The 24,291-nt window shown below is 44.5% G+C and overlaps 1 protein-coding gene across 1 annotated transcript; it reads left to right on the forward strand.

Annotated features, from left to right (window-relative positions):
- Positions 1 to 12,189: 12,189 nt before the first annotated feature.
- Positions 12,190 to 15,762, forward strand: Ccr8 (C-C motif chemokine receptor 8). Its single transcript, XM_008849423.2, has 2 exons — positions 12,190 to 12,230; positions 14,688 to 15,762. Exon 2 carries the CDS (start codon positions 14,701 to 14,703, stop codon positions 15,760 to 15,762), a length of 1,062 nt encoding a protein of 353 aa, XP_008847645.1. The 5' UTR covers positions 12,190 to 12,230; positions 14,688 to 14,700.
- The last annotated feature ends 8,529 nt before the right edge of the window (positions 15,763 to 24,291 follow it).

Below are 24,291 nucleotides of genomic sequence, written 5' to 3' on the forward strand. Positions count from 1 at the left end.
GATTCCTTAGAGCTGGAATTACAGGCATTTGTGAGTCACCTGATATGGGTGCTGGATTTGAACTCTGCTCCTCATAATTGAGTGCTCTTAACCACTGAGCCTTCTCTCCAGTCCCTAAACAAGCGTTTAAATACATTATATGATGTTAAAACTGTAACGGAAAAGAAACCAAAAACCAGTGTGTTCCTTCACATGACATTGGGCATCTGCTGCTAGTGAGTTGCGAGCCCTCCAGCTAGCTACATGGCTGTTGACATCAGTTTGGTATCTGTTCTTTTGTCAGAAGTTTACCTGACATTAGGCTGGCCTCACATTCTGTTGAATGTCCCTTAATTAGGATATATATGGTTATAAAGGTGGCCAGCCAGGTGTCTTATCTCCTCATCGGAACAAAGTGACCCTTTCTGAATTCTGTTGGCCTTGTCACTTAGACAGCAGGGCCTCGTTTTACTGTCAGAGACTCCCTCTAGGGGCATAACTGCTGTTGCTGCCTTACCCCAGGCTTTCCTGAGTCATGTGGGTTGTTCAAGTGAGGACATTCTCATAGGGCAGGGACTCCGCAGAGGGAGACAGAGGCAGATCCAAGGAGCTTCTGGCCAGACATAGCCCTTTGTGATCTTGGGGCTCTGGGCTTGGTTGAAATATTATTATTGCTTTGTTTCAGGCAATACACTGCCAGGTACCTACTGCTTGACTTCTGTTTATATAAGGAACTTTAGACAAGATGGCTCTTTTCGGTTTATTGCATAAAGGAGTCACACTAGTCCTGGTTAAAAGGAGGTGAAAGACCTGCAGTTTTGCTGTCTCTCTGCTTTGTGTTTGCTGCTGAAGATGTGAGCTCTCAGCTTTGGGGTCCTGTCACCCCATGCCTTCCATGCTACCATGCCTTCCAACTGTGATGGACTCCTATCTAGAACCATAAGCCCAATGAAACTTCTGTAAGCTGCTCTGCTCATGGTATTTTTATCACAGTCAAAGAAATAATACATCTTTGTTCAACAATTTAAATGATCTCCTTTTCTAGAAAAACCAAATATTTTCTACTCTACTGTTTGCTTCTGATTTTCTCACTGTAGTGTGGCTAAAAGAATCTGACGATAGACAGCTGGAGAGATGGCTCAGTGGTTAAGAACACTGGCTGCTCTTACAGAGGACCCAGGAATGGTTCCCAGCACTCACATGATGGCTAACGACCATCTGTAACTCCAGTTCCAGGGGCTCCAACACCTTCTTCTGGCCTCTATAGGCATTGCACACATGGGTACACTTACATACATGCAGAAAAAACACTCATACACATAAAAATAAACAAATAAATAAAATTTTATAAAGAAGCTAACAATAACTACACCATACCCTGAATGCTCCACTATCCTGAAATTTCTTCCACCAAATTAAAAACAATGCTACTTTGGATTTACCTTCACTCAGATTTCTAAGACATAGGCAACACATAGAGAAATTCTTTACCAGCATGTAACCTGGAACTCAACAAAAAGAATAATGCGATCAAAGCACCTACATTGATTGCCTTCTGCTACCTGATTATAGACACAATGTGGTCAGCTGCCTCACACTCTGGCCACAGTGTCTTCCCCACTGTCTAAGTTTCTTTTCCTGTTGCTGTGGCAAAATACCCTGACAAAAGCAACTTAAGGGAAAGAGGGCTCATTCTCGCTCGTAGTTCCTGGGTCTAGTCTATCATAGTGGGGAAGTCAAGGCTGCCAGAGTTTGAAGCAGTTGGTCACATCACATTCACAGTCAGGATCAGAGAGCAATGAACGCTTGAGGCTGCTCAGCTCCCAGTCTCTATCTATGCGGTCCAGGAGCCCAGCCAGGGAACAGTGCCACCTACAATGGGCAGGTCTTCCCACTTCAATTAATGCAATCAAGATAATCCCCCACAGGTTGGTCCAGGGGCCTATTGCCCAGGTGACTGAAGATCCTGTGAAGCTGACAGTTAACACCAACCATCACACACATCATGATGGATTGCACCCTGATGGACTATACCTTAAAACTGTGATCCAAAGTAAATCCTTCCTTCCTTACATTGCTTTTGGCAGGTTTTTGACACAGCAATGAGAAAGGTAACTAATACCTGGAGAATTTATCTGGCATCGCACAGAGTGGCATGAGGATTACTGTCAACATGCAACTGGTCAGGAGGGTTGTGTGTCTTAGCTAGGAGCTGCTGTGTGGGAGCAGATTCAGAGCAGGCAGAAGGTGACTTTAGGCCAGTGTAGGGGAGAGAGAGAGAGTAGGAAGTGCGGGGCTTCCCTGAATCAGTGTCTCTTTTCTGAGTCCCCTAGACCTGATTCTGTTTTGGTTGATGGTTTTCACTGGTACCTCCCCCATCTCTTGGCTCCCTTTGCATCTCTTCATCTTACCCACCTCAGTTCACCCCTCTGGGCCTCAGCCTTCCTCCTCCTCTTCCCCTTCTGCCTCCTCCTCCAGTTTCTCATTTTGCCCACAAGACAGCCAAGACAGAAAAACTAGATCTGGAACTTCAAAAGACATAGTCATAATGGCTTTCTCTGTCTGGAAATGATTCCTGTGTGATGAGGCCTGTATTGGTTTTCTTGAGATGCAAGCTCATTAAAGTCAAGAATCTTTTCAAAGTTGCATCCATCCAAGAACAAACATGCTCCAAGCCTTATTGTTTGTTAGGTTCATTTAAGCAGTGAAATCCCTGCGCCATTCTTCCCACTGTCTTCCACTTTCTAACAGGGGAGAAAGACTGATCCAGGTCTAAAAACTATAGTAAATATTGAGATACCCTCATGATCCACTTCAGGAGGAAGGACTGACTTTCCCAGCCTCTGACAATGCTGCTGGCAGATGGCTGCCTGTGCTTGGGCCTCAATGGCATTGCCTTGACTGAAGAATGCCACCTAGTCAAAGGTCAAGGCCTTTCCTGGAGTGTCCTGCATCCAATGACTGGTCAGCACGTGGGTATGAAGACCTGGCTTCTTCTCCCCACTTGAGACATCTTGGTCATCTCAGAGTCCAGAGTTCCCTGTGATGTGAGCTGAATTTTACACTGAGATAATGTCAGTGTCAAACTTCTCTGTGTACACAGTCCCTGCCTCCATGGTGTCCCTCAGGTGCCACAGTGAAGGAGGTGCTTGTTCTTAGGCCCTAGTCCCTCTTTCATAGCACCCTGAATGTGAAATGCCTTACTTCCTTAAACGAGCCATCTTAGGAGATTTTTCTTACCTCATCCTGCTCAGAGACTAGAATTCACCTCACTGTCTTTCCGTCATGCAACAAGGAAGCTGGGAATCTAATCACTGACCCCCATCCCCACTCACTGAGTACTGGCCCCTTGTGTTTTCAATCCTGGCACTTCCAGCCCTCCCAGCCCTCAGACAGTGTCAGAAGCCATAAGTCCCATAGGAACTGTCCATCATGGGTGCAGGGGCACTCAGAGGTGGGCTGAGATGGGGTTGGGGGGAATTTGGGCTTCAGTGACATCTGTAATGGAGGCTGCATGCAGATCTAGACATAGAGTTGAAGGAGGGTTGTTGTAAATCCCTCTCTCTCACAGCTCCTCCATCTGCTGCTTAAACTAGGCATGGTAGCACATGCCTGTAATCCAGGCACTGGGGAGGCAGAGGCAGGAGGCTCTTTGGGGCTTGCTGGCCAGTCAGTCTAACCAAATTGGTGAGCTCTAGGTTAAGTGAGAGACCTTGTCCCAAAATGTAGTGTGGAAAGTGATTGAGGAAGACATGTGATATTGACCTCTGGCCTCCACATGCACACACATATACACATACACATATCACCTAGTGCCAGGAATGGTGGCACACACCTTGAATCCCAGCATACAGGAGGCAGAGGCAGGCAGATCTCTGTGAGTTCAAGTCCAGCCTGGTCTACATAGTAAGTTCTAGGTTGGCCAAGGCTACAATAGTAAGACCCTGGCTCAAAAAAAAACAAACAAACAAACAAACAAAAAAAACACAAAAAACAAAAAACAAAATAATGTGGAGATATTTTTTAAATTTCAGAGATTTATTGCATTGCTCTGGAGGAAGGGACTCAGCACTCGACATTATTTTTAAAATCCTTCTGTGATCCTAGAAATAGGTAAGATTGAGAAACCTTGATTTAGAATGTTAAGAACCATAACTGTTATTTATTTGTGGAAGATAAATATAGCTGAGGGGTTAATATCTGCATGAACAAAGTCCTCTAACCTGCTATACATGCACTGAAAAACATTAATAGCTCGGTACCACCCCCACCCCACCCCCACCTGCAGCTCTGCACCTCATCTCTGTGTACAAGATGCTTCTTGATAAAAGCATCCTTCCACCTTAACCACTATCCTGCTGCAGATGCCACTGTACTAACACAAAGACCAGAACTGGTCCCAAGGAAGGCAATGTGGCTGCTTTGAAGTCTCTTTGCAGAAGGAAGGGGGATGCACATGTGTGAGCTACATGCATGAAAAACAGCTCTACAGGGTGATGGAGAACCTGGGTGGACACGGCACCTGAAATACCCGTCAATAATAAGAGGAAGCTTCTTTGCTTAAGAAGACCAACCACTCTGAACATTTCTTCATTGTTATAATTATTAGTGCATATTAATTGCATAAAGCAATTCGATCCCCCAAGTCCCATTCCTCTTCCCTAATAGCCCCTCTTTCCCTTTCAGGTCTTTTGTTTGTTTGTTTCTACATGTGACAGAAAATATGCAATACATGTAGTTCTATGTCTGGCTTAATTTGCTTAGTGTGATGTTCTCCAGTTTTATCCATGTTCTTCCAAATGAGATAGTTTCATTCTTTTATCTGGCAGAATAATATTTCTACTCTAAGTCAGGCAAACCCTTGGAGACAAAGAGAGGCAAAAGCATAGTTTCCAGTCAAGTGCAAATAGAGGAACTTCATTATATATGCAGTTCATGACCCTGGACTGAGTCCTAGACCAAGAAAACCAAAGTCCTGAAAAATACATTGCTGAGTCAACAGGTGAAAACAGAAAGTGGACTTTCTGTATAGTATTATTGTACTGGTGTTAAATTTCTTTTTATATATTTAATATTTTTATTAATTATTTTAGAATTTCTTACAGTGTATTTTTATCATATTCACTCCCCACTCCTCCCCTAACTCCTCCCAGATCTACCTCCCAGAATCTTTTTGAACATTTTTTATTTTTAATTTATGTGAACGTGTGTCTGTGTGGAGGTATGTGCACATGAGTGAAGTGCCCACAGAGGCCAGAAGAGGGAATTGAATCCCCTGGAACTGGAGTTACAGGTGGTTGTTAGGTGCTGAGAACTAAACCCAGGCCCTCTGCAAGAACAGCCACTGCTCTTAACCTCTGAGCCATCTCTCCAGCCCCTCCCTTTTATTATTTATTAATCCTCCTGCAACTCTTGTGATAAAAAGTGCCTTGATGGTTTGACTCTTTAAAGGCTAACTAGATCATTTCATCTTTTTACCTTTTCCAATGATGAGCACAGTGACGAGAGTATACCAGTCAGGTAATAAGTGTTTGCAGCCGTGGGGAAAAAAAAAAAAAAGGAATGTGATAGTTCCCTTTAATTATCAACTTGACACAACCTAGAATCAACTGCTCAGAGAATTTCCATGAGGAAATGTCTAGATCAGACTGACCTGGCATGTCTGTGGGGGATTGTCTTGATTGCCTTAATTGATGTGGGGAGACCCAGCCCATTGTGGGTGGCACCATTCCCTAGGCTTGGGGTCCTGGACTGTATAAGAGAGGAGGAAGGTAGCTGAGCATAAGCAAGCAAGCACCGCACATGCACTCTCTGCTCTTGAGTGTGGCTGTGACTAGCTACTTCAAGCTCCTGCCCTATGACCTCCCTGCTATGATGGACTATATGTAACCTGGAATGGAAGCCAAATGAACCCCTTTGTCCCCTGAGTTTCTTTCTGTCAGGTCATTTTATCACAGCAACAGAAATAAAACTAAAACAGGGTATTAGAAAGTAATTCTTGGGAAAAAGTGATCATAAAGCTAAGCCAAACCAAATGTGCAGGCTCATGTCTGCAATCCCAGCTCTTGGGAGGGAGAGGCAGGAGGAATCTCAATTCTATAGTTTAGGGCCAGTCTGAACTACAAGGGACCCTGACTCAAAAAACAACGAGCCGGGTGTGGTGGCGCACACCGTTAATCCCAGCACTTGAGAGGCAGAGGCAGGCGGATCTCTGTGAGTTCAAGGCCAGCCTGGTCTACATAGTGAGTTCCAGGACAGCTGGAGCTACAGGGAGACCCTGTCTCAAAAAGACCAAAAAAAAAAAACAAAACCAAAAACAAACAAACAAACAAAAACCAACAATGAAAAAAAGGTGTAAATGGAACTTTCAGTCTAAGTACTGTGATGAAGAATAAATTGCTTGGTGTGTTTGAAGGGAGAAAGAGGAAGCTTTAATTCGTGGTAGGCCTGTCTCAAGTCTCTTCTTGGGGTCCAGGAATACAATAGCTCCTGTCCTGTTGGTGGGTGGATAACAGCCTGGGTTACACAGCAGTGACATGCTGTCAAAACAAAATAAAACAGGGCTGGAGAGATGGCTCAGTGGTTAAGAACACTGGATATTCTTGCAGAAGACCCGGATTTGAATCCCAGCACCCACGTGGCAGCTAACAACTGTCCGTAACTCTAGTTCCAGGGAATCCAGCACCCACATGGCAGCTAACAACTGTCCGTAATTCTAGTTCCAGGGGATCTGACAGCCTCTTCTGTCCTCTGTGGGAACTGCACAACATGGGTGCACTTACCTACATGCAGGCAATACACTCATACATGTAAAATAAAAATAATAAAATAAAAAAAAGATTTAAAAATTTTATTTATTGAGGAGCTGGAGAGATGGCTTAGCTGTTAAGAGTGCTGGCTTCTCTTTCAGAGGACTGCACCCACATGGCAGCTCACAATCATCCAGTATTCCACTTCCAGGGGCTATGACATCCTTTTCTAACCTCCTTGGGCACTGCAGGCACATGGTGCATTTATATACATACAATCTTATACACTTATACACATAAAATAATAATAAATAAATTATTAAAATAAATAAACTTTATTTTATTTGGGCATGTTTGTGTGTGTGCATGCATGCATACATGTGTTTGTGGGTACATGAGCCTGTGCATGCATGTGGAAGACAGAAGAGGGTGTCAGATGCCGTCTCTCCACCTCACTCTCCACCTCTTCTTTTGAGGCAGGGTCTCTCCCTGAATCTGGAGCTTGTATTTTCTTGGCTGGAAGCCCCACTGAGCCTTCTGCTCCATTCCTCTTGGAGCTGTGGTTACAAGCATTTGTGGGAACATCTGGCTTGTTACACTGGTGCTGGGTTCTGAGCTACAGCCCTCATGACTTTGCAGCAAGCAATTTTAAGCACTGAGCCATCTCTCCAGTCCTTGGTAGAAATTTATGTGATAGTGGCTTTGGGTAGTTAGTTGTACTTGTGAGGTGTCTCTCCACAATCTCCTAGTTTTATTTTTTTGGTAGGGTTGGCACAAGCTGCATTTTGATTCTGAGAACTTCCATGGGAGGAAATCCTAAAAGATGAGTGTTATCTAGAAGTCCTCTTGATGTCCTCATATGACAAGCTTTAATGTAGGTTAAAGGAAGGGGAACCCAGACTACGCTTCAGATGGCTTTAGTGTTGGCTCTGTCTCCACTACCAAATTGCAGTGTGATTGTGTATGTGTTTGTGTACAAATCTATTTGTGTGTATGCATGTGTGTGTGCAGGCATGTGGAGGCCAGATATTGATGTCACTCTCTACCCCATCCTTTGAGACAGACTCTCTCCCTGAGTCTGGAGTTTGCTGAGCTCCGAGGATCCTCCTATCTCTGCCTCCTCAGCGGACTGGGATTACAGGTGTGCACCACCGTGCTCCACCTTTTATGTGGATTCTGGAAATCCAAACTCAGGTCCCCATGTTGTTCAGCATTATGGAGCATCTCCCTAGCCCTGCTGTGCAATTTTGAGTGATTCATTTCATCTCTCCAGACTTAGCTATTCAGGAAGGGGAGGGCACCAGATGGCCAAGGTAATTTTCTTCCCTAAGACTCTATGAGAAGTATCTGTAGTGGTAGTCATTTGTACTTAAGTTTAAATATAATCTTCATTTTCATCATTTTGGGAGAGAGGAGGGAGGGTGTGTTTTTCCTGTCTACTTCATTTTAAAGTGAAAAAGTCTTTGTAACCCTTGGAATCCAATGCAGTGAAATGGGAGAGCCTTGGTAGGACCAGCCCAGTCTTATCAGAATATCAGAATGTGGATTTGGAGAGGCCACTGGCTCGGGGGCTATCCATAACTTGGTCTTTATAATCAGTTTTTTAAACATTAAAGAAATCAGCCAGGCGTGGTGGCGCACACCTTTAATCCCAGCACTCGGGAGGCAGAGGCAGGAGGATCTCTGTGAGTTCAAGGCCAGCCTGGTCCACATAGTGAGTTCCAGGACAGCTGGGGCTACAGGGAGACCCTGTCTCAAAAAGACCAAAAAAAAAATTAAAGAAATCAGGCTAGGCATGGTGGCACACACCTTTAATCCCAGCACTCAGGAGGCAGAGGCAGGAGGATCTCTGTGAGTTCAAGATCGGCTTGGTCTTCATAACAAGTTCTAGGCCATCTGGGGCTACAGGGAGACCCTGTCTCAAAAAGACAACAACAACAACAAAAAAAAATTAAAGAAATCTTTAAAGTGTGGGAGGGCAGGATGGAGGGATGGCTCAGTACCTAAGAGTGAATACTGCTCTTCCAGAGGACCACAGTGTGGTTCCCAGCACTCACACTGGGCAGCTCACAACCACCTGTAACTCCAGCTTCAGGGGCTCTGACATCCTTCAAGGGCACCTGCATGCACATGTACACACACACACACACACACACACACACACACACACACTGGATCTTTATAATCAGTTTCTGATTCTTTCCCATGGTATGCCTGGACCCCTGCTGGAGGCCCAAGGCCCCTCCCTCGCTTCCTCCTCCCCCTCCTCCACTTCCTCTTCCCCCTCCTTCTATTCTTCCTCCCCTCCTCCTCTTCCTCTTTTTTTTCTTAACTTTTCCTTTTTTCTCTTTTCTTTCCTTTTGCTTTTATTCAGACAAAGTTTCATGTAGCCCAGTCTGGTCTTGAGCTTGTTGTATAGCTGAGGATAACCTTGAACTCCTGATCTTTCTGCCTCCATTTCCCAAATTCTGGGATTATGGACATGCACATCCCACATATCCCACAAGGCCTCTCTTTTTAGCTGTCCTGTAGTCTGCCCGTGTGTAGACCAGAATGCCATAGGTGTGAAAAATCTCTCACCCCCAACATTCCTAATCGCTGGAACTTGTACATGTTACTTATTTGGGAAAGGGGCCTTTGAAAGTGTGATCCAATCAATGGATCTTGAGATGGTGAGATTATTTCAGATTACCTAGGTGGACCCCAAATATAGCCACGGTGTCTATAAATAAGAGGCAGGGGGAGAGTGGTCACAGACACACTGAGGAGATATGAAGATGGAGTCCAAAATGGAGGGATGGGGCCACAAGACCAAGGTTGTTAGGCAGCTACCTGAAAGAGACAGGGAAGGACTGTCCCTTAGAGCCCTTAGAGAAAGACAGGCTGTCCTGGTGGGTAGCGGCCATCTATTCTCCAGAACTGTGGGCGAACAAGTATTGTTTGAAGTCACTGGTAATTTGTCATAGCCTCTGCAGGCCAGATAGATAACTGGTCCTGCTGGACTGAGGAAGGGAACACAGCTCTCCATACACAGCTCTCCCCATCCTCACCCCATCACTGATGAGGCAGGTCTCATGGTTTCCACCATCATGACAAGGATCAGTAACACCTGTGGGGCCCCAGGTTCACAGCTCACCATTGATCTTTACTTACCACAGACTACATTGTCTTAAACTGGCTGGGGCATTCCCCAAGCTGGGTCAAAACCCCAGTGATATCGGTGAGGGCAGTGATCTCGGTATGACTTCAGGTGCTAGCAGATTTCTAAGAGATAAAATCATTAGTCAGAAGGGATTAGAGTCAAGGGGCATGAAACAAAAGCCAAGAGAAATACACGGCCATCTGCAACAGCATCTAAAGTGTGACAAGGAGGGCGGGGAGACAGCTCAGTTGGTAAAGAACTTGCCTTGCAAATGCAAGGAGCTGAGTTCAATCCCCAGAATCCATGTCAAAAACAAACAAGAAAACGGGCACGGTGGCACATGCTTGTATAATCCCAGCTCTGGGGGAGGTGGAGACAAATTTCTGGGGCTCACTGGCCAGTCAGCATCCTTGGCCCTTGAGGTCCAGGTAAGACACTGTATTCTGCACTGGTTGCTGTCACCCTGCTGGTCTGGTCTCAAACAGCAGAAATAAACAATATGTTCAAAGTTCAAACTCTATTCTTGAAAAGCTCATAACTATCACTGTATGGAAGAAAGCTATATAGGACATTAATAAATATGTTATATTTTTGTTTCTTTTTCTCATCTAGCATTGTACCCTTTCAATGATGGCTCAGATACCACTGAGAGCCTAAAATTGGGCATAGAGGCATACATCTATGATTCCAGTTATTTTGGGGAGACTGGGGTTGAGGATTCAGTTTTCATTTATTTATGTATTTATTTACTTATTTATTTATTTGTTTGTTTGTTTGTTTGTTTATATGAGTGTTTTGCTGGCATGTAAGTGCACCATATGCATGCAGTGCCTGTAGAGGCCAGAAGAGGGTGTTAGATCCCCTGGAACTGGAGTTACAGATGGTTGTTAGCCACCATATGGGTGTTGGGAACCAAACCCAGATTCTCTGCAAGAGCAGCCAGTACCACCAATATTTATTGTTTTAATCTGTGTGTGCATACATTCATGTTCATGTATGTGTGCGCATGTGGATGGAGGTCAGAGATCAACAAGTCTCTTAGTCACTCTCCACTTTAGTTTCTTTGAGGCAGGGCCTCTCACCAAAGCTGGAGCTTGCCAAGATAGACTAGCTAGTCAGCAAGCTCCAGGGAATCTCCTGTCTCTGCCTCCCCAGTGCTGGAATTATAGGCATAGGCCTTTAAAAAAAAAAGAAGGCCGGGCGTGATGTTGCACACCTTTAATCCTAGCACTTGGGAGGCAGAGGCAGGTGAATCTCTGTGAGTTCGAGGCCAGCCTGGTCTACATAGTGAGTTCCAGGCCAGCTGGGACTACAGGGAGACCCTGTCTCAAAATAAAATAAAATAAATAAAATAAAATAAAACCAAAAAAAAGAAATCATCATTATTTTTGTTTTATGTGTACAAGTATATTACTGAATGTATGTAAGTGCATCCATGTTGTGCTGCTTTTGGAGATCAGAAGAGGGTGTTGGATTCCTGTGGAACTTGAGTTACAGACAGCTGTTAGCTGCCATGTGGGTGCTGGGAATTGAACCCTGGTCCTCTGTAAGAGCAGCCAGTGCTCTTAACTGCTGAGCCATCTCTCCAGCCTCCACACCTGGCCTTTTTAACTTGGGTTCTGGGGGATCCAATTTGGGTCCTCATGTTTTCATGACAAACACATTACTGACCAAGCTATCTCCCAATATTGTTTTTTTCTTTTTTTTTTCAGCTTGTAAATGTTTTCCATATAGTCTCTATATAATTGATACAGCATTGTAGTTTTGTGGGTACCCTTCCTTTCCCTCCAGCGTTTTGGATTATCACTTTAGGGTTTTTTTTTCCCCCACATTCCTGGGTTCTATATTAATGCTTTGTTTTTGAACAAATTCCCTCTCAAGTCACTTTGCCCCAAGGAATAGGGGTGTCTACTTGTCTCTCTGCTCTAGATTTGGGGTAAAAAGATAGATGGAAACAATTGAAGATTGAGATAAAAGAGTCACACACACACACACACACACACACACACACACACACCGGCAGGCATGATGAATATGCTGAAAGCCAGCATCTTGGAGGTTGAGGCTGGAGGCAGTGCAAAAGACTGCCTCAAAAGACTGAGGGGCTGGGAATGTAAGTTAAAGGTAGGTGATTTCCCCACCCTTCAGACTGGCTGAAGCTGTCACAGGAACCCAGAGAGGCAGAGCAGTAAATATAGTAGTAGGTAAGAGGTAGGTGCAGTTGATTTTTTCCATCTTTCTAGTTGGCTACAGCCAGTCATATGACTGAACCTAGAGAGGCAGAGATGTGAATGCAACAGTGGATATGCATGAGAAGGGCTCAGCAGCACTGGAGACTTCAGCCTGAAGGATCAGCTCAGGTATGTGCTAACATCCTAGGGGAAGAAGGGCTCAGTGGGCAGTGGGCAGCGGGCGGGGGTCCTTTTATCTCCTTAGAGAGAGGTCAAGAGAAGGCCAGTGTTTTAGAGATCTTTTTAAAAAATCTTGCATGTGGGCTGGGTGTGGTGGTACATGCCTTTAATCCCAGCACTCAGGAGGCAGAAGCAGGTGAAGCTGTGAGACGAGGCCAGCCTTATCTACACAGTGAATTTCAAGTGGGACTACAGGGAGACTCTGTCTCAAAACAAAAAAGTCTTGCATGTCCCCAGAGTCCACAAACTCTGTGTGTGGCTTAGTGGCTGAGAGGAGCAAGTCACACATGCCCTTTCCTCTGCAGGACACAGGAGGGAGTGAATGTTCTAGAAGTGAAAAATTAGATAAGAAAAGATCTCTCAGGTCAGTAACCACCTGGAGGGATCAGCCTTCTTATGCAGAACGTTTCCATTTATTTATTTATTTATTTATTTACTTATTTACTTATTTACTTATTTATTATATTTATTTATTTATTTACTTATTTACTTATTTATTATATTTATTTATTTATTTACTTATGTCTTTTTGGGACAGGGTCTCCCTGTAGCTCCAGCTGGCCTGGAATATATACGCCAGGCTGGCCTCAAACACACAGAGATCTGCCTGCCTCTGCCTCCCAAATGCTGGGATAAAAGGCATGTGCCACTAAGCCTGGCAGGATGTTCCTTTTAACCATGTCTTTTATGTCTTTCAAAGAAGTTTTATCATAGAGGGGTTGCTAGGATTGAACCCAGGACTGTGTGCAAGCTAAGTATATGTTCTACCACTGAACTACACCCCAGGTCCTATATAATTTAAATTTATCATATTTAAATTTATATTTCTTCCATTTTATTTTGCTTTTTTTTTTTTTTTTCTCTTTGAGACAGGGTCTCCTTGTAGCCCCAGCTGTCCTGGAACTCACTATGTAGACCAGGCTGGACTCGAACTCACAAAGATCCGCCTGCCTCTGCCTCCTAAGTGCTGGGACTAAAGGCGTGTGCCACCACGCCCGGCTATTTTGCTTATTTTGTGTGTTCATGTGCACGTGTGTGTATGTGCGTGAATATGAGTATATGTGTGTGTGTCTTGTGCGAGTGTGTGTATGCACGTGCGTGTATGTGTGCATGCATGTGTATATATCAGAGATCAACCTTAAATATTTTTCCTCCAGCACCATCCATCTTGTTTCTTGATTTCTTGAGACAGAGTCTTCTACTGACTTCAGGCTTAACAATTAAGCTATGCTGCCTGGCCAGCGAGCCTCAGGGTTCTGCCTGTCTTCATCTCCCCAGCACCAGGATCATAAGCAGGCACTACCATATGTGAGATTTTTTTTTTAAAAATGTGACTTTTGGGGGATTGAACTCAGGTTTCCATTCTTACATAACAAGTACCTTACTGACTGATGTCTTTCTTGCCCTAATTTCTTTTTTTTAAAAAATATTTTATTATTTTTATTTTATGTGTATGAGTGCATTGCCTGCATGTATGTGAGTGCACCTGTGTTGTGCAATGCCACGGAGGTCAGAAGAGGGCTTAGGATTCCCCTGGAACTGGAGTTAAGGACGGTTCATAGCCACCATGTGGGTGCTGGGAATCGAACCCTGGTCGTCTAAGAGCAGTCAGTGCTCTTAATCGCTGAGCCATCTCTCCAGCCCCTCTAGCCCTAATTTCTATCTTACATGAATGAATTGTAGTTTTTAATTAGGTTTATTTCTATAAACCTGGCGCTCTTCAATTTTAGTGTAATTGGGACCATTTTTTTTTCCTACTACATTTTAAAATCATTTCTGGGGGTTAGGAAAGCACAGAAAGAATCAACTAAATGATAAATAACATATACTGTATCTTGGGGACTGGAGAGATGGTTCGGTGGTTAAGAGCACTGATTGCTGGGTTCAATTCCCAGCACCCACATGGTGGCTAACAACTGTCTATAACTACAGTTCCAGAGGATCCAACGCCTTCTTTTGACCTCTGCAGGCATTGTACAACACAGGTGCTCTTGCATACATGCAGGCAATACACTCATACACATAAAATAAAAACAATAAATATTTTAAAAATATGTAATGTATCTAAAGCAAAATAAAAATGAGAAACATAATGTGTGTAAGCTAGGAGTGAATGCAAAATATTAAATATTGTCTATAGATACAGACTGAGAGAGAGAGAGAGGGAGAGAGAAAGAGAGAGAGAGAGAAAGAGAGACCAAGTGAGGTGACCTAGTGAGACCCTGTATGACTAAAGCCAGGGCTGGTGGGGGTCGGGGGTGTAGCTTGGTTGTAGAGCACTTACCTAGCATCCATATCCTGAGTTTGATCTTGAGCCCCAGCGTGTGGTGGAGGTGGTTTAAGGGCTTGGTTGTGCAGACTTGAGAGGGAGCAGTCTACAGCATCTCTGTGTGCCTCTTTGACCAGGTCCTCTTGCCTCATGGATTACACCCTGGAGCCCAATGTCACGATGACTGACTACTATCCTGACTCCCTCACAATCCCCTGTGACACGGAACTCATCCTCAGAGACAGCACATTGCACCTGACCATCATCTACTGCATCCTGTTCATACTGGGTCTTCTGGGAAACGGCCTGGTGATCCTGGTGCTCGTAGCCTGCAAGAAGCTGAGGAGCATTACAGACATCTACCTCTTGAACCTGGCCATTTCTGACCTGCTCTTTGTCTTCTCGTTCCCCTTTCAGACCTACTATCTGTTGGACCAGTGGGTGTTTGGGACTGCCATGTGCAAACTGGTCTCTGGCTTTTATTACATCGGCTTCTTTAGCAACATGTTCTTCATCACCCTCATGAGTGTGGACAGGTATCTGGCTATCGTCCACGCTGTGTATGCCATGCACGTGAGGACGTGCAGAGTGGGCGCAGCCCTGAGCCTGGCAGTGTGGCTGACCGCCATCACAGCTACCCTCCCATTGTTGGTATTTTACCAAGTGGCCTCGGAAGATGGTGTCCTCCAGTGTTTCTCATTTTATGATCAGCAGTCTTTGAAGTGGAAGATCTTTACCCACTTTGAAGTAAACATCCTAGGCCTGTTGCTCCCATTTGCCATCCTTTTGTTCTGTTATGTCAGAATCCTGCAGCAGCTGAAGAGCTGCCAGAACCACAACAGGACCAGGGCCATTAAGTTGGTGCTCGTGGTTGTTGTTGCGTCTTTACTCTTCTGGGTCCCATTCAACGTGGTCCTCTTCCTCACATCCCTACACGACATGAGTGTCTTAGATGGGTGTGCTATGAGCCAGAGGCTGGTTCTGGCCACCCATGTCACAGAAATCATTTCTTTTACTCACTGCTGCGTGAACCCTGTTATTTATGCTTTCATGGGTGAGAAGTTCAAGAAACATCTCGTAGACATATTTCAAAAGAGCCGCAGTCACATCTTCTTCTACTTAGGAAGTAAGATGCCTGTGGAGAGCTGGGAAAGACACTCGTCTTTACAGCAGCGCTCTTCTCGGTCCTCCAGCATGGATTACGTTTTGTAAGGAGGTGCACACGGCAGCCCTCGGCCTCCATCACTCTTCCTCCTTCCCCTCCTCTCCTCCTTCTTCAACTCCCTCTCCCTCTCATTCTTCTCCTCCCCCTCTTTCTTATCTTCCTCCTCTTCTTCTTCCTCCCTCTCATCCCCTCCTCTCCTCCTCCTCCTCCTCCTCGTCCTTCGCCCCCTTTCCCTTCCACTTATCCTCGCCCTTCCTTCCTCCTTCTCCCACTTCTTGTTTATTGAGACAGGGTCTCACTATGCATCCCAGGCTGACTTTGAACTCTCAACCCTTCTGCCTCTGCCTCCCAAATGCTAGGCAGCACCTCCTTGCTTTTCTGTTGGATTCTGAGGGGAACTCTTAGAACTTCAGTTACAGACATACAATATCTATTTTATGATATTTAATGAATTTTTACTATTGTAAATTGCAACTTTTGGATATGTTGCTAGTATTTTCTAGGAATATTCTATATGTTCCATTATTAAGCATAAAGCTAACAGTGTGGTATTTTAAAAACTTGTCTTCTTAGTTTTCTGAGTGCTTTTATCACATACATATTTAATCACATGCTTTTTTTTTTCCTTATTGAAATGATCCTATGTTCTCCCTCCATTAGTCTGTTAATTTGGTAAATTACAGTGATTGGCTTTCTTACCTTAAATCAACATACATTTTTCCTGGAAAAAATAATCTCTTGGTTTTGGTATATTTGTACCTGTGTTCATGAGAGATATTATCCTGTAATCGTCTTTCCTTCTAACAGTCTGGGCAGGTTTGGTCTCATAAAATGTACCGAGAAATATTCCCTTCTAAATCTATTCTCTGAAATAGTTTGTGTTAAAAAAAAAAAAAAGGAAGTATTTTCTCTTCGAATGTTTGCTATAATTTACTACTAAACCCACTTGGGGTGTCTCTGTAGGAAGATTTCAAATTATTCTTTGTACTTATTGAACAGAGCCTGTACAACGTTTCTGCTTTTCTTCTTTAGTTTTGAGAAGCTGTAGTTGCTTACAAAACCTTCGAGCAATCTTTTTTTAGCTGAGGTTCTGAACAGTGTGCCTTCTAGGGCTTGATACCGATCATCTGTGGTTTTTTCTCTCTCTCTCTCTTTTCCTGCCTTGATCAGTTTTAAAGAGGCTTATCTGTCTGCCTCATCTTTTCAGGGAAGCAGACTTCGTCCACTTCCTGCCTCATTGATTTCCGTTCGTTTCTCTTGCTTTCTTTGGGCTTCATTTTCTATTGGCTTCCTGGAGTGGAATCGTCTTTTACTTAAATATTCATGCTGCAAAGTTCCTTGTGAGCACTATTTTTTTTTTTTTTTTTTTTTTGGCTTTTTGAGACAGGGTCTCCCTGTAGCCCCAGCTGTCCTGGAACTCACTATGTAGACCAGGCTGGCCTCGAACTCACAAAGATCCACCTGCCTCTGCCTCCCAAGTGCTGGGATTAAACACGTGCACCACCACGCCCAGCATGAGCACTATTTTTTTTTTTAATATTTTATTTTGGGCCGGGTGTGGTGGCACATGCCTTTAATCCCAGCACTTGGGAGGCAGAGGAAGGTGGATCTTTGTGAGTTCCAGGCCAGCCTGATCTACATAGTGAGTTCCAGGCCAGCTGGAGCTACAAGGAGACCCTGTCTTAAAAAGACAAAAAAGAAATTATTATTTTTATTTTATGTGTTTGAGTGTGTTGCCTGTATGTATGTGAGTGCACCTGTGTTGCCACGGAGGTCAGAAGAGGGCTTCAGATTCCTCTGAAACTGGAGTTAAGGACGGTTCATAGCCACCCTGTGGAACTGAACCTGGGAATTGCACCTGGGTCCTCTGCAAGAGCAGTCAGTGCTCTTAACTGCTGAGCCATCTCTTCAGCACTATTTTAAGGGTGTATTTTATATAGTTTACATTTGATCTTACCCAAAAGGCTGAGCAAAGATAGTATGCATTTATACAGTATCCACTTACACCACTTCAGGGAAGAGCTGTGTGTGCTCATTTTTAAAATTTTATTTATTATTTATTAATTTATTTTTTACCTTTTGATCTTTTTGAAACAGGGTCTTCCTGTAGCACCAGCTGGCCTGGAACTCACTATGTAGACCAGCTGGCCTTGAACTCACAGAGATCCGCCTGCCTCTGCCTCACGAGTGCTGGGATTATAGGCATGCATCACCAAGCCTGGTTTATTACTTTTATTTTTTAAGTGTATGGGTATGTTGTCTGTATGAATGGAAGTGCACCTGTGTTGTGCAATACCTGCAGAGGTCAGAAGAGGGCATTGGATTCCCCTGGAACTGGAGTTACAGAAGGTTGTTAGCCACCATGTGGGTGCTGGGAATCAAACCCGGGTCCTCTACAAGAGCAGCCAATGCTCTTTAATTGCTGAGCCATCTCTCCAGCCCAGATGGAAGCAGTTCTTAAGTTGTGGTTCCTTCTTCCCAAGTGACTAGTTTGTGTTAAGTTGACAAAAATTAACCAGAACACTCACCATCTGTTTAGGTAAGGAAGGACATATACAGGTGACTGTGAGTAAGCTAGATTCATTTATAAGAAAAATTAGACACTGCACTAAGAGCAAGAAAGGGTGATTGGGAGCTGGAGAGATGATGGCTCAGTGGTTAAGAGCACTGGCTGGTGTTGCAGAGGACCCAGGTTCAGTTCCCAGCACCCACATAGCAGCTAACAACTGTTCATAACTCCAGTTCCAAGGAATCCAACACTCTCTTCTGGCTCCCTGAGCATTGCATGACATGGGTTCTCTTACATATATGCAGGCAAAGCACTCATACATATAAAATAAAAATTAATTTTTTTTAACAAAAAACAGTTTCAAGGTGACTGTTATAATAACTTCAAGCTTTGACAACTATTAATTTAAATTGGTAAAGAATTTGCTTTCTTCCTTCTTTCCAGGTATGTGTAGATTTGTGTCAAGTTAACAAAAACTAATAACTGAGAAGGGGGGGGAGCTTAAATACACCAGAAATGATTTCAACAATCCTACCAAGACCTTCTTCTTTAGTGAACCGCACAGAGTGCCTGTAACCCAGAAGTTTTGTTGTGACCATCTACAGCCCTCCATATGAGTTCATTATGCAGTGCTGCATGGCTCTTCCAGCTGGTATGGGCAGGAAAGAAAGCCTGGGGCCTGGCCACCCACAGTTGAAGATTCTGTGCTATGCTGCAGAATTTGGGTTTTCTCTTTACATTTAAAATTTTTTTCAGTTATGTGTATGTGGGGGTGGAGGGGTATGTGCATGAACATGCAGGTAGCTGTAGAGGAATTTGGATCTGTTAGAGCTGGAGTTGCAGGTGGTTGTGAGCCGCCAGACATGGGTGCTGGGAACTGAACTGGGGTTCTCTGAATGAGCAGCAGACTGCTCTTAACCTTTGAGCCTTCTCTTCAGTCCCAACCCAGCAGAGTCCTCCCCATCCTCTACCCCGTGAGGAGTTTTAAGCAGGAGAAAGAAATGGTCTGATTTGCATGACAGAAAGATCCATTGGGGAATTGAGGAACCTGCAGAGGGTTGACCCATAATGCAAAATGGCTTCCCCTACCTCCTTCCTCATTTTTCTGGTCCTTCAGTGCCTTCCTCTCCAGTTCCTGTGTTTCCAAAACAGTTCACAGTGGCAGAATATCTTTTCATGTCTTCCTTGCTTTCACATGATAATTGGAAGCCACCACCAGAAATTCCCTTTTTCTGGTAGATAGAGAAGAGTGTGAGTCCAGTTTATCAGCCCACCCTCCAGAATTGTGGGTGATTTCCCCCTGGCAATAACTTCCTGGCAAGGACTTTCTGTCTGGCTATTGTCTGTACTCACTGGACCCAATCATTCCCCACCCCCACTTTTTTTTTTTTTTTTTAACTTAGAAGACAAGCTAGTATGGAGTCTTATCTAAGTACTCAGAAGGCAGAAGCAGGTGCATCTCTGTGAGTTCAAGGTCAGCCTGTTCTCCATAGGAAGCTCCAGGTCAGCTGGGGCAACCAGGAGATCCTGTCTCCAAAATAATAATAACAATAATAATAATAATAATAATAATAATAATAATAATAACAAGGAACTGGAGAAAAGGCTCAGTGGTTAAGAGCACTGACTGCTTTTGCAGAGGCCCTGAGTTCGATTCCCAGCACTCACATGGCAGCTAACAATCATCTACAAATCTAGTTCCAGGGGAGCCAATGCTCTCTTCTGACCTCTACAGGCACTGCACAACACGATCCACTTACATACAGGCATATAAAATAAAAATAATAAATACGTAAATAACATAAAACTTAGAAAACATTTTAATAAGATAATTTCCTCCATCAGATTAACCTGTGGGCATGTCTATGAAGCATTTTCTTAATTACTGATTGATGTAGGTGGGCCCAGCCTACTGTGGACAGTGCCATCCTTGGGCAGGTGGGCCTGGTCTGTGTAAGAAAGATAACTGAGCAAGCCAAAGGAAAAAGCAGCATTCCTCCATGGTCTCTGCTTCAGCTTCTGCCTCCAGATTCCTGCCTTGAGCTCCTGCCCTGAGCTTCCCTCAATGATGGACTTGTAAGCTGAAATAAATCATTTCCTCCCCAAATTGCTTTTGGTCATGGTGTTTATCACAGCTACTGAGAAGCAAACTAGAATATTGCTATATCAAAAATGTTCCCTGAACTTGGGTGTTCTAAATAATACAGAACTGTTGGTAAACATTTGCTTATTAAATATGTGCTTTTTTTTTCGAGGTATTCTGTGTCTCAGCCTGTGCTGGATAGCTTTAGTGTCAACTTGACACACCTGGGTTGAGGGAGCCTCAATCGGGGAATTGCCTCTGTTGGACTGGCCTGTGCCCATGTCTGAAGGGCATTTTTTTGATGAGTGATGTGGGAGGGCCCAGCCCACTGTGGGTGGTGCCACGCCTGGGCAGGTGGACCTGTGTAGCATAAGAAACCAGGCTGAGCAGGGGCCAAGAGAACAAACCAATAGTGTTCCTCCATGGCCTGTGCTCCAGCTCCTGCCTCCAGGTTCCTGCCCTGACTTCCTACCTTGGGCTCCCTGATGAACTGTGACCTAGGAGATATAAGACAAATAAACCCTTTCCTCCCCAAGTTGGTATTGGTCAGAGTATTTTTTGTCACAGCAATGAAGAAACAAACTAAGACACAGCCCATCTCCAGATCTCCAGTGTGATTTGCAGTAGCCCAAGAGTTAGGAACTAGGCAGTTAGGACAAGGTAATCCCAGACTCATGTGATATTTGGCTAGGAAAGGAACTCAGGTCAAAGTCCCCTTAGTTTAACTCCTTTATGTTGCAACTGGGAAATGAGAGGCCTAGAGAGGTGTCCCAGTGGGGAGTGGCAAGGGTTGGACTAGTTGCAGGAGTCTGGGTTCAGTGCTCTATCCACTCCAGTCCACTGTCACTCCCAGCATCACCTTACACCTGCCACTCCACCTGGACTGCTCTGTAGACCAGACTGGCACCATGTGAGCTAGGCCTTGGGAAGTGACTAGAGTCTGTTGCCTGCAGGACACATGCTCTCTCTAGTGGTCAACTTGAGCCGAACCTGTGAAGGAGAATGGGTGGATGGACAAGATTAGCAAAAAATGGGACAAGGCATATAAAAGACAAGCCCAGGTGGGTGTGGTGGTGCACGCCTTTAATCCCAGCACTTGGGAGGCAGAGGCAGGCGGAACTCTGTGAGTTCTAGGCCAACCTGGTCTACAGAGCGAGTTACAGGCCAGCTGGGACTACAGGGAGACCCTATCTCAAAAAGACCAATAAATAAATAAATTGATTAATTAATTAATTTAAAAAATAAATAATAAATAAAATGCAAACTGGATCAGATGGAAGACATCTGATTTTACATACCTAATATGTCATCTGAAACTTCTGCATTTGATAAAAAAAAAATGCAGGTGTTTGCTGGTGTGTGGTGATGCACAACTGTAATGTCAGCATTTGGGAGGCTGAAGCAGGGGAAATCACAAGTTCTGGGCCAGCAAGACTCAATTTAAAAAAAAAAAAGCAAAATGCAGGCATTTGGATTTTCTGTATTGGAGATTTCACTCTTAACCTCTAACTGACCCATCTCTTTGGAGGCCATGCTGTGTAGACAGATCTCATTTGAACAACCCCACTGTTATAATGATATACTCGTTTATTTTATTATGTATTGATTTTAATTTATTTCACAATTTCATACATATAATGTACTTTGATCACATTCCTATTTATTTTAAAATATTTATTTTTGTATATGAGTATTTTGCCTGCATGTATGTGTGTGTACCACATGCATTCCTGGCCCTAGGAGTCCAGAAGAAGGGGTTGGATCCCCCAGAATTGGAGTCACAGCAGTTGTGAGTCACCATGTAGGTGCTGGGAACCAAACCTGGGTCCTCTACAAGAGCAGCAACTGCTCTTATCTGCTGAGCCATCTCCCCAGCCCCTATTTATTTATTTTTGAGGCACTCATACACACATACACATTTTTTAAAAGGTTAATGGAGTGACTTGTGGCTTCTGTGTGACGATAAAGCACAAAAAGTTGCACTGCCCAGGCTTGCTTTATGGCCCATTTTTCTGCCGTCACTCCTAACATTTCAGTCCTTGGAGTGGTACTTCAGGATCCCACTCTGGTAGGGAGACAAGCCACCCCCACAGTCATCTCCCTTCCCCTTGGAGACCAGCTTGTCAGTTGCTCTCACCCACAGTTGTAGTCCTGTTACCACAGAGAAGAAAGAAGGCCTTCCTTTCTTATGAAACCCAAAGCAGCAACAGTCCTACCCTCTACACTGAAGCTTCCAGTAAGGCCATCAGAACTCCCCTTTCCTGCTGTTTGTGCCCACCTCTGTTGTCACATAGCATGGTTTCTGCTCTGCTGGGGGCAGCGATGACAGGCCAGTGACACATAGGCTGTCAATTCACCAAAGAGAGACAGCATGAAAAGTGACGTTTATTAGATACACTGCAGTATAGCGGCAGTGTTAGATTTTTGGAAAATAAAAGGAAAAACAGAGGAGTAGGAGACAAGAAACCAGAGCCAGACCTGCAATAGGCAAGGAACAGATCTTCCTTTACTCAAAGAAGATACAGTGAGAGGTAGAGGCTGCCTGCCCGCGGGAACCGAGTTTCTACAACTAGACAAAGAAAACAGGGGTGGGGGTGGGGTTATACCAGGGTTGCAGGACACAGCTGCTTCGAGTTAGTGGCCAGGCTTAGTGTCCTTGGAGTGACTGAGGGTCTCCTTCTCAAGATTATTTCCCTAGAAACTGGCAGGAGTGTTATCTATGGCTCTAGAGGAGATAGGTGGGCTCCACAAACACATTCTCTCAGGCTTGGGAGTGACCAACTGATAAGGGGTGAACAGAGCTGTTGGGAGCTGTTAGTCTATTATGTACATTGAGCTGTGGCAGGCTTGTTTACTGTTTGTGTTATGCATACCAGTATCTAATCTGCCTATTCAGGAGGAATGTGTTTATATGGAGAGCCTCACAATACCTGACCTGGAGGCAATACTGGTAAACAAAAAGGTCAAAGAAGCCTTTGAAGTATTTGACCGCTCCTTGACCCTCAGATACAGGTGGGGAAAAACAGCTGTTGAAACTAATTGAGTTCTTCTGTATAAAAAGGCAGAGCTGAAATAAACTGGGGCTGTAGGCACTACTATCAGCCCTCCCAAGTACCTTTTTTATCTCTTGTTCTTTCTTTCAATCCTCACTCCCCCTTTCAGGTACTGTCCATCTTGGCTGGCTGGCACCGGCAAGTGGCGCCCAGAGCAGGGAACTGAAAAGTAGGGGAAAAAGTGAAGGACACCGCTGGAGAAATTAAGTGAATGCACTCGGTACAATTGGGGAGCGGTGAGTATTTATCTTGGGAGAAGATGGGGCAAGGAAACAGTCACTCAGTTTTTGTAAGGAATATGCTTGGGGCCCAAGGAGCAAAGGATGAGACTAAAGAGGAGAATCCAATAAACAGCTGCTGCGATAAAAGTGAAACCACACTGTCTGCTCCGCCAGAGCAAGTTCCATTAGCCTAGCCACCCTTTTATGAGGACCCCCATCTGGGGCTAGAAGAGGGATCTCTTGACCCTGAGGATTAGTCTGCCCTAAGAGAGGAAACAGTTGAGGGTGATCAAGAGAAGTGTCCACCTCTAATTGCTTTGCCTGAGAAATCTAACTATCACTGGGTAATTGAGCAATTAAGGGCAGAGTTAGAGGCTGTGAAGAAGGAAATGTTAAAGAACAAAGAGAAAAGAATTAGGACCACCCCAACACCTTCTATCATGGTAGGATTAGAGCCTCCTCCTCCGGGGCCACTGAAGGCTGTTGCACCTTCCATGATTGCCATGGCTCAGGAGCCTTCGGCAGGAATCTGGTACCCTCTTAGAACCATGCAATCTCCATTACAACAGGCCATTGGGGCCGCGGCAGAGCAAGGAGAGTCAGTGCATGGATTTCAGGTCTTCCCAGTTTCTGAGCAAGTTGATCAGCAGGGCCACAAGGTGCGGTCTCATGCACCCATGCCATTTAAGCAGCTTAAGGAGCTACAAACT

This window comes from Nannospalax galili, unplaced genomic scaffold, assembly GCF_000622305.1.
Source record: "Nannospalax galili isolate Female #2095 unplaced genomic scaffold, S.galili_v1.0 scaffold443, whole genome shotgun sequence".
Lineage (NCBI taxonomy): Eukaryota > Metazoa > Chordata > Mammalia > Rodentia > Spalacidae > Nannospalax > Nannospalax galili.

What these genes read in the sequence shown, in the direction of transcription:
- Ccr8 (XM_008849423.2), top strand. Translation starts at nt 14,701, where the DNA reads ATGGATTACACCCTGGAGCCCAATGTCACGATGACTGACTACTATCCT.